Source organism: Syngnathus floridae, chromosome 3 (assembly GCF_059516105.1).
Source record: "Syngnathus floridae isolate MCC-2025c chromosome 3, RoL_Sflo_1.0, whole genome shotgun sequence".
Taxonomy (NCBI): Eukaryota; Metazoa; Chordata; class Actinopteri; order Syngnathiformes; family Syngnathidae; genus Syngnathus; species Syngnathus floridae.
This window is the reverse complement of record NC_142415.1, coordinates 21,880,765-21,898,003: the sequence shown is the minus strand read 5'-3', so window position 1 is coordinate 21,898,003 and position 17,239 is coordinate 21,880,765. Positions and strand designations below refer to the sequence as shown.

General features: G+C 43.0%; 1 protein-coding gene and 1 long non-coding RNA gene across 4 annotated transcripts; one reads left to right on the top strand and one right to left on the bottom strand.

Moving 5' to 3' along the window:
- Nucleotides 1-1,391: 1,391 nt before the first annotated feature.
- Nucleotides 1,392-16,862, top strand: rhpn2 (rhophilin, Rho GTPase binding protein 2). Of its 2 annotated transcripts, none has more exons than XM_088370159.1 (14): nucleotides 1,392-1,604; nucleotides 4,950-5,065; nucleotides 6,349-6,477; nucleotides 9,497-9,569; nucleotides 9,758-9,835; nucleotides 10,573-10,697; nucleotides 10,771-10,937; nucleotides 11,285-11,629; nucleotides 12,514-12,633; nucleotides 12,726-12,920; nucleotides 13,048-13,094; nucleotides 13,733-13,879; nucleotides 15,427-15,582; nucleotides 15,668-16,862. In XM_088370159.1, exons 1-14 carry the CDS (start codon nucleotides 1,539-1,541, stop codon nucleotides 15,911-15,913), a joined length of 2,010 nt encoding a protein of 669 aa, XP_088226285.1. In that variant the 5' UTR covers nucleotides 1,392-1,538; the 3' UTR covers nucleotides 15,914-16,862. The 2 variants fall into 2 exon arrangements, with proteins under 2 accessions (XP_088226285.1, XP_088226284.1); XM_088370158.1 differs by having other exon boundaries at nucleotides 13,048-13,124.
- Nucleotides 3,454-8,888, bottom strand: LOC148401138 (uncharacterized). 2 transcript variants are annotated; one of them, XR_015857377.1, is made up of 4 exons: nucleotides 8,578-8,886; nucleotides 7,283-7,869; nucleotides 5,926-6,542; nucleotides 3,455-5,163 (listed from the first exon to the last, which is right to left on the bottom strand). It is a non-coding gene; the product is annotated as an uncharacterized LOC148401138 (long non-coding RNA). The 2 variants fall into 2 exon arrangements; XR_015857376.1 differs by having other exon boundaries at nucleotides 3,454-5,163; nucleotides 5,926-7,869; nucleotides 8,578-8,888.
- Nucleotides 16,863-17,239: the final 377 nt, after the last annotated feature.

Below are 17,239 nucleotides of genomic sequence, written 5' to 3'. Positions count from 1 at the left end.
CATTTTACATTTTGCTGCATCAACGCACTGAGGATAAGGCAAAAAAATGAAGGATAGGGGAGTACCTGAGAAAAGTACAATTAACAAAGTCCATGCATCCATTTTCCATCGCTCATGCAGAGTCAAGTCAAAAATTAAATAGTGACAAACCCAATTGACTTATTTTAAAGTCCTTGACACAAGGGCTATCTGCAGCCTAGCTGTTTAAACATTTACACCGTCAAATAATTACACAAGGACAGAAATATTTTTTTTCTTGAAATTAATCCAAGACTCCAAGGTTAGCAGTATCGGTCAGCAGTATAACTCAACAGTAATTGGCTAAAAAAAAAAAAAATGATATGCCACCAACTCAAATGACTTCTAAGACACAGTAAATGCCTTTGCAACTATATTTGCACATATTCAGATCACACACAGCGACTACGAAAAGCCTCTTGGCAAACTATGTAAATAGGTAATTTACCTTATGAATATGTATTTACTGTATATAATTAAGCAATGAATTATGTAAATTGAAAATTACTTTTCTTTTAAATATGAGCGTCATTGTGGTCACACAAGATATGTTGTCAGCCAGAATCAATTTAAAATGGGTAAATATTAATAGTGAGATTTTTTTTTAATGAAGAAAAGTTAGATGAAATTATTTTACAATCGTGAATCATCAGACTGTCTGGTGTTTTAACTTAATTATTTATGTTAAATGTGTACATGTAAAGATCACAATAATTATAATTAAAAAAAAACACAAAAATGTCAAATATTTCTTGACAGCATGGAGGCTTCTATGAGTACACGCTCGCTCAGAATTGCATCATTGCTTTTGCTCACCTGGTTGGTAAACCGTGATTCTCTACCGTCCTCTAGCGGTAAATCTGGGTTAGTGCAACATTTGTTTGCTTAATTTAAGTGGGAAAAATGTATTTTGTATAATTCTAGTGCGCAAGTCTTGTGTGGAAAAAACAAGAAACCTGTTCAACTTGAAAGTGCCCAAGTGAACTTTTCACGAGGTCAGGAATTAGACAGTAATGACTCCAAGGTGACTTTTGAGCCATATGTTAATTCAAACGCTTGGAAGTGGGACTTAAATTTGCAAAATTATTTGTGTTGTAGATTTTCACGGATAAATAATAACCCTTGTCATAGAAACGGGAACTAGAGTACAGTACTTTTTTTTTTTTTTTTTTTTACTCTGGCTGCAAATTGACTTGACCTAGTTTGCAAAGAGATGCTGTGCATTCCTCCCCGTCGCGAAATTTATTATGCTCCACACGCCCAGTTCCCATTTTGGGTCATCAGTTGCCTATCAGAATGCAAAAAAATAATAAAAATTAAGAAAGGTGTGGGGCGACGTCATATAAGCGCTGTCGTCACTAGTGGGCGGGGCTTACACAAGCAAAAGACTGCGTGTATTTTTGAGACGCGAGTTTCTCACAGCACTTGTTTGGAGGTGAGCGGAGACTCACCTGTCGACAAAGCAGCATAAGCTTGCTCTTAATTCACATTTATACCAAATCGATTGGCCTTTTTCCAACATGACGGACGCGCTTTTACCCAACGGCCTCAAGGAAAGTCGAGGAGACGGCAAGTACTTCAGAAAGGTGAGTTTTCTCACTCTTAGCGTTTTTTTCCCCCTTTTTTTCCACGAAAATGCAAAACGTGTCCCCTCACACGCTGCTTTCGTCGGTTTAAATAGCTTTCCCCTGCAACAGATTACTTTCTGATTTAAAAAGCTGAATGTTTACTGAAACGTTCGCTGCAGCGCTTGAGAGACGCGGTGCGTTCAGGGACCGTCATCGTCCGGTTCTCGTTCAAGCCGAGAAGAATTGTCAAAGCTAGACCTGTTTTGAGCAGAATGTAAAATCCAGCTAGATCCACTATTTGTTTACAGTAAAACGATTGTGTAAAATGTTAAAAACTAGTAGCAAATAGCCCTTAGATCATTCGAATGCATCATGGAATTCCATATAGTGTCAGCTTCAGGTGTGCGTGTGCGTGTGCGTGTGCGTGTTGCACTGCTTCAAGAATAGAATGGCTGTGGGGAATGGGTGGGCTGCACAGCTTGCTGATAAGATACATGATGGCAGGAAACTGCAAATGGATGGAAATTCCACTTAAAGCTCAGTGGAGAGGATTTTTGATGACTATATGATGTCCTGTATAATACACAGTAAACACTGGAAAATAAGGATGGGCAACTTATGGTGTGGGGGCCTGCCATAGTTTTTATTCGGGCCCGCTGTGCAATTCAAAAAGAAAATAAATAATCTAAGAAACTGCTATTAAAGTTTTTTTTTAAAGTAAAAGCAAGTCTTTTCATAATATGCAGGATGCTTGTAGAAAACTCAGCACCTAATTTTTCATTTGCTAATCAATAAATTTGGCGGTTAAGACAATATTCTCCATTGCTAATCGTTTCAATTCATTTGGAACGGTGTCCCCTTTGTAAAATACTATTTTTGGCTTTTGCTTGAATGACTCAATCGCCTCCTTAGTGTCCACCCTCATTGTCACATGATTACGCAAGAAACTCATGACTCACACATACACACACATCGGACACTGCATTAAGCATGCCTTCCTGCACAATCTAATGACATCCAATACAAAGCACGTTTTGGATTTCCAAATAAAGGCCTTTATTGGGGCTGTTTGGGGCTATTGTTCATATTTTCCAGAGCTGTAACTGTTGGACTTGGATGACACAAAAAGGCAGCAAGGTGCTGCTGTGGATAACAGGATGAGCTAAACAAACGTGACGTTGTGTTATCTTAAGGATGGCCCGTGTTGTGTTGTCAGGGACGCTTTTGTTATGGATGACACGGCGAGATTTATTCGATACCAAATACAGAGTCGATACAGGGTGTGTATCGGAGATGATGATACAGATGTTTTTTTTTTTTTAAATTCCAGCACAGAGTAGTGGTTTGCAAAACTAAACAATTTGGGGCCGATATCACCGATACAGGGTTGCTTTGATATTTTCTGAGTCTTTGCTGTTTTCCCAGTGTTGCCATGCGAATGTTGTGACAGGCTCACTCTATCCCAGCATTCCCCTTTTGTGTCTGTCAATCCCCTTCTGAACGCCGTCTGGATTGAGGCTCTCACGGCACTTCCTGTGTCTGCGAGAGAGCGCAGCCTGGCACCACTGCCGCCTCCTTTATAAGAACGCACCCTCCCCCCCCCCCATACACACACACACACACACACTGTGTGAATGCTGGGAGAGCAGCATTCACACTAATAATCCGTTCTCATTATCTAGAATTGCATAATATGGAGAATTCCTAATCATGGCTGGATGAGATAGAAATATCATAAATAAATTCAGTATTAAACACAAATAATTTAATAAAATATACTGTAAAATATTTATTTATAATAAAACATTGAAATCTAAATAACTTTTTTACATTTATACAAAATATAATGATAGGAATGTGAATACCGGTAATTAAAATAAAACAAACCAATTAATGCAGAAAAATAAAACAAAAAACACAGATATCACGACGACTGCCGATACATTTCTTTCTTTGACATTTTATTTCAACGTCAAGGACAGCGTGCAGACATAGCTTGGGCTACATAAAACGTGCTTCATGTTTGCTGTGAAACTCCATAGCCGTGTGTTGAAAAAAAAAAAAAAGCTTTGGAAAGATTTCTGGTCAAACTTTAAACCCAACCCATTCGGCCTTTGCTCGCGCGCGTTCTGAATGATTTACAAGCTTTGTGCTGGCTTTGGCTTTTGCCTGCAGGGAGCTACTGCGGTTCATCTCGGAAAGATGGCACGAAGAGAAAGCCAAATCGTCAGCTTTCTCCTCCCGCTGACGTCACAGCTGCTGGCCCGATGCCGCCCGGCAGCCAGAACCTCAAATTGACAACACGTGTCCCGCCGGGCCGGCCCGATGCGACACATGCATCTTTTTTCCCCCTACTAATTCTTGTGGGGAATCCAAACAAAGTGTCAAAACTGTTGTAAAATTAAGGCCTTAGTGCAGTGCCTTTCAAACTGTAGGAGGTTATGTTTCATCTTCATTTTTTTTTAACATCAGAAAAACTTGGCATTCACAGGGGGGTGTAGACTTTAGCTCCATCGCTGGCGTACACATGGTAGTTATGTTTAGTTTCTTTCAATATTATGATTGCGTTGATAGGGGTGGGGGGTGAAGAGAAAGCGGTCCCTGGGTCCAAAACGTTAATTATGAATAGACAGAACGACTCGCTAGTGCAGGAAACCCTTTGATAATGAGTTCAGTATGAAGCCCCGAATGATTCACCGCTCACTGGACTCGTTGTGTTACGCCCTAATTGTTTGGGAGAAATGTAGGGCTGGTCCTTCATCTTTGTGTTGACCAATGGGTGTCCTCCCATATGCCCCCGCCAGCTTACATATTTGGCACGATAATTCCAAGTAGCTATGCAAGGCTGTGGTATCGTCCTCGGTTCATTTTTTCAGTGACGCCTCGGCGTTCCAAGAGAAAAATGCACAGGATTTATTTTCTCCAATTCTACACGACGTTGCTAGTTCCTGCTGGGATCATCATCTCGGAATGTGGTTTCTAGCTGTGGAACATGGAGAAACGGAACATAATGGTGTTTACTGACCACTCCTTATTCTCACACACACACAGAGAGTCTTGATAAGGCCGTGACGTCATTCCAGTAAGAGTTATATCGGCATTGAAGGTTCTTCTCAGGATGTGAGTGTGTTGCTCTGGGTGTGATGGGCGGCAACCATCTGACTTCCAGCCTTGAAACGCAGGAAGGATGTCGCAGGTGGTTGAGGGGAAACCCTTGAAATGCAACAGGAAACACACTTTTTGCGCAGCAGCTGTGGTTTTTCTCTGTGTTTTATCATGAAGCTCAAATAAGATGAGTCAAATATTCGAAACAAATATGAATAAAAAAGTCAACTGAATGTATTCTTCTTTGTCGTCCACCAGGGTTGCAACCCGTTTGCCCAGACCGGACGAAGCAAGCTGCAGAACAAGCGGGCCAGTCTCAACCAGCAGATCATCAAGGAGATGAGGATGCGGGCAGGAGCCGAGAACCTTCTCAAGTAAGAAACCGCAACCGCTGCCTCGCAGTCGCTTCACGTCAACACATTGGCACGCTGTCACTCATCTATGGCTCCGATTCTGCCTTTATAAGTCAGCGCTGATTCAAAAAACACAAAGGTGAGTCAGTGTAGGATTCCAGGTAGTAACAATCCTGAACAATAGCGAGCCGAGTACAAAACAAAGAAGCCACTGTAGAAGGGAAAGGAATTTGCCCACCAAACCCAACATTCCTGCAGACATCTTCTGCCTTTATTACCTGAGCTCAATAGAGCAGATTAAGGAATTATTAAATTATTACAGTCATTATATTATTAGGCTTCAGCCTTCAGGATTTTGAAGCTGCAAGTTTAGTCTAATCTATACAATCTATTTAAAGAGTGTGTATATGTAGTGTATGTGCATTTCAACCTTCCTGTCTGGCATTCCTGTAGTGCTTCACATAGTGTGCCTTGCTGAGGAGCAAATATTTTTTTGTTCCACATGCACTGTTAAGTGAAGTCTTTGGTAAAACATACAACATAATGTTGATGTTTTTAATGAACGCAGCCTTTCTTTGGAATTGTCTTGTGTGCCTGCGTGTCTATCAGCAGCAGGTGAAATCCGTCTGGTCCGACCAGTTTGTCTTTGTTATCTTGTCTCAGGAAAAAAAAAAAAGGTCTTGTGTAATGTCTCTGCAGTCGGTATTATGGTTTGGGTTGGCCAGCAAGTATCGGTCATTTTATGGCGTGTGTTATATTTAGGTTTGACCATTTGCAAATTCTCACACTGGCTTTGTTTATGTTTCGTGGGTATTTATTACTCTGTTTTCAAACTTGTTGCAAGTTTGAAGGGAGCTGTCAAGTTAAAACAGTTTACTGACCGTTGAGTGACAAATGGTTGTTCTCAGCCGGACGCCATAGTAGCTGCAACGTTGTGTTGAAACTGTGGTTTCACTGGCTTCATTCTTAAACATGGCGCCATCTCTAATTAGAGGGTGAGCAAAGTGACAACAGGCTTTGATTGACTGCAAAGTGACATGCCGTCTTTTTACGAAATACAACAGATAATAGCAATGTGGGCCAACCTATTACGAGTAGTTTAAACTTTCAATATACAACTACGACAAATAATGATTTCCTAAAAACGTTCATATTTAAAACTTATTCTACAAAAAAAAATAGAGATTTGGGGGGCCTTCCATGTTTTATTGAAGCTGACTTTAAGCTAGCTAGCATGACGCAGGCGTGTGGTCTGGTGGCATAACATCATACGCATAATAATAACAAAGTTTGTGTGTGTGCAGGGCGACGTCCAACAACAAGGTGAAGGAGATGGTCTTGCTGGAGCTGAGCTACGTCAACTCCAACCTGCAGCTCCTCATGGGCCAGCTGGAAGGACTCAACAGCTCCGTGGAGGTCTACCAGAGCAGCCAGTGAGTACGGGTGGTGGCGGCCATCTTTTCCGTCAGTACGTATGCGCAGGCGGTGGTTAGATTGGCTGTTTTTCAAAGACGCATTAGGGAAAAACATCTGCCGGTGCTTGTGGTGAGGACCGGTCATTATTGGTCGGTAATGGCAGGCTAGCGCTGCCCCCTGTGGTCATTTAAACGCGCCTGTGAGCCGCAGCCTGTAGCCTGATGCACGGGGTCGTCAGTCAGTCAGTCACTGCGACTATATCGTTTTTGTTTGTAGCTCTACACGTATCGTGAAGCAACTAACATCCACACAAACAATACGTAGTTCCCCATTTAGCAAATTCACCCGAAACACGTTGAGTCATATCGAGTCGTTGACTGAAAGTAGCATTCTAAAAGAAACAATGATCCAATTATATAACTTCATTGACTGATTTCAGTGGAATCACGGCAAGTTCTGATGATTCAGCTTTATCTGTTCATTGACTCAAGTTGTCAAAATGACCAAAAACAAAACAGACCTTAATTATTTGGTTATATCGATTCATTGACTCGTTCAAGCGGATTCGCCCGAAATGGCTCATGGACTTCAGTTTAGCAGACTTGTACTTTGGGTGTGTCCGTTCACATAGACACGCACTAATGGAAGACGCAGGCAGCTAAATTGATTTGCATAGAAGCTGCAAAGTGTCGGGATACCAAGCTGTCAGTGCTCTCAACACTTGTCTCTATCTTCAAACCTACCAGACAGTAAAAAGAAACTCCAAATTCCGCTCGATTGATTCAACTGCATTGGTACATTGACTCGACTTAGCAGACTCACCGGAAACACTGTGGATTCTGTTTCCATTATTTCCAATGGCCGGAAAGCCATTTAGCTGTCACCCAGCTGGTAAAAGTATCAACTTAATAAACCAACGGGAGACAATGTGGTTTTGCGGATTCTTCAGTTGTGAGGTCGACGGTCTATCTGACACACATCGACACGCATATAAAACTGAGGCCTGGCGCAAAAATAAAAGACTAATGAGGGCTTGTTGTGAGGCCAAGTCGGTTTATAAAGTCATCAGTGGACCCGTGTGACAATAAAGAGGAAAAATGAAGAACCCATCAAGTCGCTGCCCAATTTTGATTTAATGACCCTCTGCACGGTTGCCATGGTTACCATACAGCACAACAATCTTAGGTTTGTTGTGATTGGTTGCCATGGGTGAAGTGTGATTGTGCAAGTGCGCGAGTGTTTGCGCGTGAATCCTCAAGGAACACTTTAAAAGCAATTCTATAATGTTACAAAGAAATGGATGTGCTTCATGGGTGCATTTCAATAAAGCTGCATGCATTCAACTATGTTTGTGGACAGATGGTTCCAAGAGCTTTCAAGTGGTCCAGAAGTGGAGACACAATGAGGAGCTGAAAAAACAAAATTCTAAATGGAGAATTCTATCTCTCTCTCTCTTTTTTTTTATATACTACATACAACCACCGTTTTTATCCATCCATCCATCCATCCATCTTCTTCCGCTTATCCGGGGTCGGGTCGCGGGGGCAGCAGCTTTAGGAGGGACTCCCAGACTTCCCTCTCCCCAGCCACTTCATCCAGCTCATCCCGGGGGATCCCAAGGCGTTCCCAGGCCAGCTGAGAGACATAGTCTCTCCAGCGCGTCCTGGGTCGTCCCCGGGGTCTCCTACCGGTGGGACATGCCCGGAACACCTCCCCAGGGAGGCGTCCAGGAGGCATCCTGATAAGATGCCCGAGTTAAGACCACCGTTTTTAAATACATTTTAAGCATGTTTCACTTTATGGGAAATTCGATCCCCAATTAAAAATTGGGTATCTTCAAAACACCATACTTGTCCTCCATTTGATCAATTCCGTGAATGCCCCGCCCCCTTCTAACAGTGTTAGCGTCATCGTACCGATCTACAAGAGATGACTTTTTCTCCGAGGGTAAAACGAAGAGCGCATGGGAACGCTGGGAGTTGAAATTCAAGCGCAGTACTCTGAGGGGAAACAAAAACAAATCCTTTTCGGGTTTTTTTCCCAGAGAGTCCGCATGAATAGCTCTCGCTGTACCTGCGCCTGCATCTCACTCTGACCGGATTTTACCGTCAACTCACCTGTGTGCTCGAATCACCGTGTCGCACGCAGCACGGGAAAATAAACAAAAGCTCTTGTGACTGAGCACTGGTGGACTTTGAGACGTAAACAAGATCCTTCAGGTTCTCTTCCGTGTCTTGAACACTTGAGTGAATAGTGAGAGGGCGCTGCGCATACATCCGACCGAGAACGTGCGCGTGCACGTTTAAAGGTTTTTCAGAGCGCCTTTGGTTGAGAAGCTTCGGCCAAACCAGAAAATGGTGAGCTCATCCTCGTAATAGAGGAAAGTGTCTGAAATTCACAAGAGTCAGCAGAAAGTGGAACACGATCCTCTCTCGCTTGTTTGCCAGGAAGAAGCCGAATCAGCTTTTTGTCAAGTTTGCATATCGGCCACCTCCATATCAAGCGCAACCTGTGTTCTGTCTGTCATCAACTTCCTCTAAGCACAGCACATCAGCGCGGTGCTTTATGAGCGCCTGTTTTGTGTTACAAGAGTACAAATGAAGGAAAAACATCCCAGGAAGTTTCATGAACAGACTTTGTGTAACAACACTAAAGGGCCTCCGTTGACTTTTAAAATCCCAAACACCTGCTGTGTTTGTGTAGCGACACCATCTGCCTAATCCACATGTCCGTCTGCGCTCACGATTGGATGAAAATACAAACTTTCACATATTCTTTAAATAAAAATAATAACCAGGAGCACTCTCAGCTTGTTAAATACACATTTAAATTGTGTTTCTTGTTCTTTAATTCACTTTAGGTGTGTATCACGTCCTTTCGTTGTTTGTTAGCATTACTAGGTCATGTTTAACATTTTTGCTTTTATCTGATTTAAATAAGACAGATTTAAACAGCTTGAATAACTGATTGTTATTATTTTGAATGATGTTTTTCTAAAACCTTATCTGTATTTGTCTTTCTGGTTTTTCCCTCCAGGGAAACTGCCAACATCCCGCTCATTGCGCTGGGTCTCAAGGAAACGAAAGAAGTTGACTTCACACCCTTCAAGGTACGATACACTCAATGACCTGTTCAATATTTTACTCACAAAGGAACAAAACAAAACTCGACCAGACATTTAATGTTAATGCTGATTTCGCATTCATCGTGTGTTATGGAATGTGCAAATACGAGAATAAGCGATCAAGTTTTTAAAGACAAAGCGGGCATTTGGTGATATTTGTTTGGTGTTTTCAGGACTACATTGCTTCGCATTACAATGAAGATGGAGCAGATTACGAAGACGAACTCGCCGACCTGATGGACCTGCGGCAGGTAAACAAACACAGATGGCACCGCCCACCCATGATTTTGAAATTTTCCAAGGCGACATAATGCCACAAATTTTCTTTTCGTCACATTGTGTGTGAACGTAACGTGGCGGTTAAGTTTTTGGGGTTCTGAAAATAAGCTCGGTGGCATTTCCCAGAATTGAAAAGTGAGACCAGTGAAGCCAGTTTCTCAGAGCAGCAACATCGGCATGTCTACCGTGTACAGACACACACAAAAAATCTCACGAACACAAAGCTGAAATCTGCCATTTTGTTTTCTAGCTGACATTTGAGCTCCTTTCCATTTCCAGGGGTCTATCAAAGACAAAAATGTTGTCAGTTGGAGTCAATTAAACTCCATACAGGCAGCTAATGCTAAACCTAAATTGTCGTTTTCCGTCAGTGCGTGGTGGCAAACGTCTCTTCGTGAAAACAAATGTCCAATAACGCGTCTCCACAAAATTAGCCCTTCCCCAAAGGCAACTTTGACTTTACGTTTCCACTGAACCGCACCTTCGTTTGAGTCTATAGTATCGATTGCGCCGCATTTTACGTCATGAACTCTGACACACCTACATTCCCTGCAACCACAATAACTCTTCTTCTTTGCGGTAACAAATTGCTCATAGGAATCTCTAAAGGCTGATGGCATGATGAGTCACTGCATTATTATCTACGCTATGTCCCAAATAATCAAACATTTATTGCTTACTCATCTCTTGATTCTGTCTGGGCTCCCAGTCGTGCAGGACACCAAGTCGCAGCGAGGCTGGCGTGGAGCTGCTGGCAAAGTACTTCAACCATCTTCCGCTGGTGGAGAGTCGATTCTTCTCGCCTACGCATCACAGTAGCATATTCTTCACTTGGTACGATCTAATAAGCTGATCTCCATTGTTAATTTTGGCGATAGGACAATACCATCTCGTCTTTTGGTCTCAGGTACGACTCCTTCACGGGCGTCCCGGTGTGCCAGCAGAACTTGTCGCTGGAGAAGGCCAGCGTCCTTTTCAACGTGGCTGCCCTCTACTCCCAGATTGGCACTCGCGGCGATCGGCAGACAGCGGCCGGTCTGAGGGAGGCCATTTCGGCCTTCCAGAAAGCAGCAGGTATGAAGATTATGTCAACGGTTGTGTCGGTTGTGTCGATTCACTGCCTTGAGGTACCAAACTGACTCGAATCAATGACTCAGAAGATTACCGATAGGTTGCATCGGTAAACTAACTCAAACTTGAGGACTCGTGCGAGTAGGTGAGTTGAGTTAGCGAAGTCAAATTTCTGCTGTGTTAGTCCACTGTCTGGACTCAACAACGCTGACTCAATTGAATCAAGTGAGCTCGACGACGTACTAATTTAGGGACTATCGCAATGAATGTGATTTAACAAGCGCAAACCTCAGACCAGTTGTCGGCCTTTATTCAAGAAAGATCAACATTTTGCATTACTCTTCTTTCAGGCGTCCTGAACCACCTTAAGGAGACGTTCACACACACACCTAGCTACGACATGAGTCCCGCCATGCTAGCCATGCTCATCCGCATGATGCTAGCGCAGGCGCAAGAGTGTCTCTTCGAGCAACTCGCCCTGCCGGGCGTCCGCAACGAGGTTCCGACCCTGCTCAGGATGGCGCAGGAGGCGGCCAAAGTGTCGGAAGTCTACGACCAAGTCCACCAGTCCATGATCCAGACACCGGTGAAAGACAACGTGCCCTTTTTCTGGTCCACTATGTCTCAAGTGAAGACTAACCACTACCGTTCCATGGCGCACTACTTTGTGGCCTCTGCCCTGCTGGACCATCACAGTAAGTTTGCAAAGCTACCACAAAAATGGACACAGCCAGATTCATTGATTTATTAAAATAATCATTCAGCAGCCTTAAACCAATCCCGCATACATAAATACATTCAATAATGAGCATTGCTTTTGTTTGGCGCTGTGCCGTGAACGTGTTCTCATGTGAAATATGTGCCTTGACTTTTAGGAGACAAATCTGATAAAGAGCTGGTTTTGTTTATCTCTTCGATCCAAAATATGTCAACTATCTACTTTTATCTTTCTTTTTCTCCCATGACTCATGGAGCTGAAGTTTGCATGCGCTCCCGGCCACTTTATTTGTTTAGGGCGGTGTTGCCATAGTTATGAATGAATTGTGTCGAGTTGAGATGTGAAGAAATGCCGCTAGTGGATGAAATCACTTTATTCAACTCGACTCACTTCAGGCCTCAATGCTGTTACGTAAGGGCTATTTAGAGGCGCACACAACCACACGCTCACACACCGCGGTTAGTTAAGAGTCTTGTTTTCCAAGAATTGCCGAGAGCTGGCAGGGGAAAAGAAAAGTCCCAATAGGAGAGAAGGAAGCCTGTTTCTTTTGTGATTACGATGACATCTTTTCGTCGCTAATGACTTTAGCATGCTGTGAGATTAAGTGTGGGGGACCAAGAGTACTTTGTGTTATGAATGGGGTGTGTTTTCTGAGTAGTGTACTGGCTTGGGGGGGGCTGCTCATTATGGGATTCCTGCGCACAAGAGTGAATGGAGCTCATATCTGCGCGACGGCAGGGCTCCACGTTAGTGACCCATGTTGTAATGTAAAATGTAAACGAGCTTTTGCTCGGAACGAGAAACTGGACAACTGCTGTACTGCACAATCAAAAAGTGTGTGCGTGTTCTGTGTGTGTCCAGTGGGTCCGAGTGACGATGAAGACCAGCAAGAAAAGAACTTGTCCCAAGTGTATGATCACCTTCCAGACGGTTGTTCTCCTCTGGACATTCTGAAGAAGACAGCTGAGCGTGAGCGGGTTGGTAGGTTGACCATCGAGCATCTCATAAATGTGCATAAGCATAATAAATTTGTAGAATTCATAATTTAAGCGGCCATTTCCTGCCCAAAACAGGAAGAGCCCACATCCGTCGTGCCATCGCGGGCCATGAAGAGGCACTTAGGATCTACTGCTTGTGTCATCACCTCAACAAGCTGGAGGTGCTGCAGGACATCTTGAAGGCCAGCCACCAGCGCTCGCTGCACAAAGCCAGTGACAACAAGACAGACGAGGAGTTCACAGACTACCTGGAAGCGCCCGATATTATCTGTGAGTGCTCTCTAGGCTAACTTTTGTTTTTTTATTTGACATGAAAGCGTGTACAACTACTCACAGTAATAATTACAACAGTTAAAATGTCAGCGTGTAATGATTTATTTCCTTTTTTTAAATCTAGCAAAAACTGAGCAACAAGCAGAAATGGAGGTTCCCTCCGCCTTAAAGGTGAAAGTCAGCGACTTTTTCCAGAGGCTGGTATGTGGGTTACTAATCTACTACTCACAATTTTGGGGGGTGAAAATGTTGTGTGTATATTTTATGGGTTGATGTGCATTTTGTTATCATCAAAACTACTGAACACTAACACTAATGGCGGAAAATGGTGTGTGTACTTTGTGTCCCACTATTAGCAGTAGTTCACTCTGGTGGTGGCTTTTTTTATCATCATAACATTTCACCTCCCCCACGGACCTAATCGGAATGGTGAAAGGTTTTGTTTTGATGACTTGAGTATTTCTGCTAAACTTGGTGGTGGTGGTGGTGACGTTGGCATGTAGCAAGGAAGAAACCATTAATAGAAAACTTCCACTGGTTGGAAGTTTATTCGTATGTTTTTATTTTTTAGCCCTTTGAACTTTTTTGGGGACCTCACATTACGTGTTCCTGTTTATGGAATTTAAGATTTTAGTTTAGACTGTTCCAGCCTTTGTTTGGCCAATTTGAATCCAACAAGCGTATCATCCTTTTATATGCTGACGGACTGATAAGATTTAGCCGATTGAGATTTTCCCAGCAGATGCAAGTGTATCTTGAAGAGGAAAGTACTGAATCCAATGTGTGTGTGTGTGTGTGTGTCCACTCAGGGTCCTCTGTCGGTGTTCTCTGCCAAGCAGCGTTGGACGGCACCGCGGAAGGTGCGCCTGCGCACAGAGGACAAAGATTTAGGCTTCACCCTCAAGGGGGACGCACCCGTTCAAGTTGTCTCGCTAGACCCCCTTTGCCCTGCTGCTGTGAGTACAAAGTGCTAATTCACTTATTTTTGTGTGTGACAATTGTGAATATAGTTTTGCTAATTATAAACAAAGACGGGAACCAAATGTTGATATCCCCTGTATCAAGTGACTGAGTGAGGTGAGGAAACGCATCGGACTCGATGGAAAACGCAGAGAATAGTTCTGTTTTATCGATTCGCAGACTCAAGTTAGCACAAGTACCACAGACTCACGGGTGCAAGGGTGTCAAACTCATTTTAGTTGCGGGCCACATCGGAGTTATGGTTTCCCTTGTGGGGCCGTTAATGACATTTGGATATTATCACATACACAACGAAAGAGTTCAACAATTTTCTAATTTATTTTGAAATTGGGATTATAATAAAAAACGTTGCAATATCTCACTGTTATTAAAAGGCAAGACAATTTTGGTATTTTTAACAAGAAACATTGACTTGACACATGAATTTGCTTTCGCGAGCCGCATAAAATGATGTGGCGGGCCGGATCTGGCCCCCAGGCCTTGAATTTGACACCTGTGGTTTACTGACTCAGCGGAAACTTGCTGATTTGGTTGTATCGCTTGCCCTACTGAAAAATAGGGCAGACTCAGATGAGTTGGGTCTGTCTGTTCGCTGGCCCAAGCAAGTGGAAAGAGCGTAAGCTCAAATAATGGTTCACTGACTCAAGTTAGCGGAAACGTGACATGATCAGGTTCCGTTGTATCGGTTCGCTGACTTGTTGGCGGACTCACCAGAAACACCATGTCGAGTTAGTGGAAGCGCTGCTGATTCCTCCGATTCGGTCGTATCGTTTTACTGACTCAAGTTTACGTAAACGCCAAAGACTCAGATGATCCGGTCGTCTTGGTTCACTGACCTAAGTCAACAGAAGAGACAGACGGCATACATAAAGTTGAAAGCAGTATTAAGGTTCCAAAGAGGTTTATAACCTCGTTTGAGTGGCTTTATGCAACACGGCTAATCTGTTTCGCAGCCCCGCGCGGATTTTCATTAGAGTCAGCGACTATTAATGAGCCCAACTGACTCGTAATTCAATTAAAATCAGGAGCTTTATTCTGGTCCGTCTTATTTAACATAGAGTGCGGAGGCAGTTATTTGATATTCAAAGTATGGGAGTTCATGGCGAGCATCTGGCTTCTGTTAACGTCGGACAAGAACAGCTTTAAAATAACACGTCTTAAATAAATCTTCAACCCCCAAATGACTCCTCCGCCTTCTCCGGAGTTTATACTGTAGATGACCCGAGCAATGAATTAGGGCAGCACGTAAAACCTGAGCTTCAGAATTAAATCATTGGGTTGGATTAGCATTGTTCTTACGGCATTTTCAAAAAGTGGCTTGACACATCTCAATCTCATTGTTTTGTTAATAGGAATAAGATTTTAACTTGGGCAGAATAGTAGCGAGATGACAATTCTACTTTTCGTGAGTGTTTTGACTGAGTTCAAGTCAGCGTTTGCTGATCGAAGTAGGTGACGCGGAACTGGTGTGTAAATATTGACTCTGCCGTGTCAGGAGGTCTGACCTTCTCGTCTGTGGCAGGCCGAGGGGCTGAAAGAGGGCGACTACATCGTGGCCGTGGGCGAGGCGGAATGCAAGTGGATGGCTGTGGGTGAAGTGATGAGGCTGCTGAAAGACGTGGACGAAAAGGGCGTGGACGTCACGGTGGTCAGCGTGTTGGACGCCAACCCTAGTATGGTGAGGTCCATTTCGCACGACACTCTATGCGTCACCTCATTGAAGAATATGAAAGTAAAAAATTCCGTCATCTGTGTGTGCCCAGCCGGCAAAGAGCGCCACCTTCTGCGGCAATCTCCCCAAAACGTACTCCATGATCTGTCTGGCCTACGACGGCGACGACAAGAACGGCAAGTCGCGCAAGATCAGCAAGAAGTCGTCTTTCCTCAGCTGGGGCCTGAAGAACAAACTGAAGAGCACCAGTACCCTCAGCTTGCCGACCGCCGAACAGTCGTGGAACAAACCCTGCCCGGCCTTCCCCAGCTCCTACAAGGATGCCGCCCTCAACTGAGTACACAGGCAATCGATATTTATAGTGTACACACGCACTCGAGTTAAAACCGATGATTGAAGAAATTGTCCTATAAAATGAAATGTTTTAAGCTGCTATAACCCGTTGTTTATTTTTATTTTTTTGTGATACAGCCTTTAAAGGGATCTTGAATTAAGTGCCTGAACCAGCCAGTCAGTTAAGGTGAGCGTCAGAAGTGAAGATAAACAAGTAGTCCTTTTGTGTTTGGGAAATATCTCGGAAATCAAAAATCTTGTTTTACATTAAAAAAAAAATCCCCAAATATTCCAGCCGATCGCAATAACCTTTCCTTTAGTCGTCAGTCAATAACAAACGACCGAGACGCATTCAAAAAATATTTCAAATATTTAAGTTGTATTCATTTGAGTAATCAGAGAAATAGTTTGACCACATAAATAATACAACATCTTGTAATGTGAATGTATGTAAGTGCAGACTGACCACATCACCTTTAATCGAACATTCCACAGAAAGACTGCGGCCATTTTTGCTGACACTTTTGCAGTGTTGGACTGATCGCGTTTGTCTACAAAGTAGATTGTTATACATGTTTGATAATCAAATTTATTATTTATATAAAATTTCTGTCTGTTGGGTTCTATGTCATTTGTGAATGGAAAACATTTTTACACGTTGAAGGAATGTATTTTAGTGCCTTTTTTTGTGTGTGTATGCTTGTACATTGTCACAAACAAAAACACACACTTAGTGCCATGTTGTTGTACTCATCATGATGATTAAGTGTATTGTCCTGATGTTTTTGCATATACTGTACACCCAAACTAAAAAAAGCATTGTGTTGCTAAATGGTTTAATTCAGGGGCTGTTATGTATTATTACCTTCTCCTGTGGTGTATGTAAATGCTTCGCTGGAAATTCTTTGTCATGTGTTGAATCTTATCTTAATAAAACAAAGGGTACAAAATGATGTATTATTGTTATTATTCTATTTCTGGTTATATTTTTAGAATATTTTTCTGCATTTCCAAGTAGGTTGGGAATGACTGAAATGACTTTGATTACCCAACGAGTTCACTTTCAACTCGCATGACAGCTAGCTAAATCCTTTTACTGTATGCCTAGTCATTCTTTACTTCATTCGTTCACTGTGTGCCAAAGACAAACACGACATGAACTCAATGAAAAACAATGTTTTATGTATTTGCGAGTGCCGTTCATGGAACCTTATTGCCCTCTACAGGCAAAAAGAAGTGAAGAGGCAAGTGGTTGCTAAGCAAAATCAAAACTGCCACCGATTGGACGGAGAAGAAAAGGCGAGCCAATCGGAACAGCGGATGAAGCGAG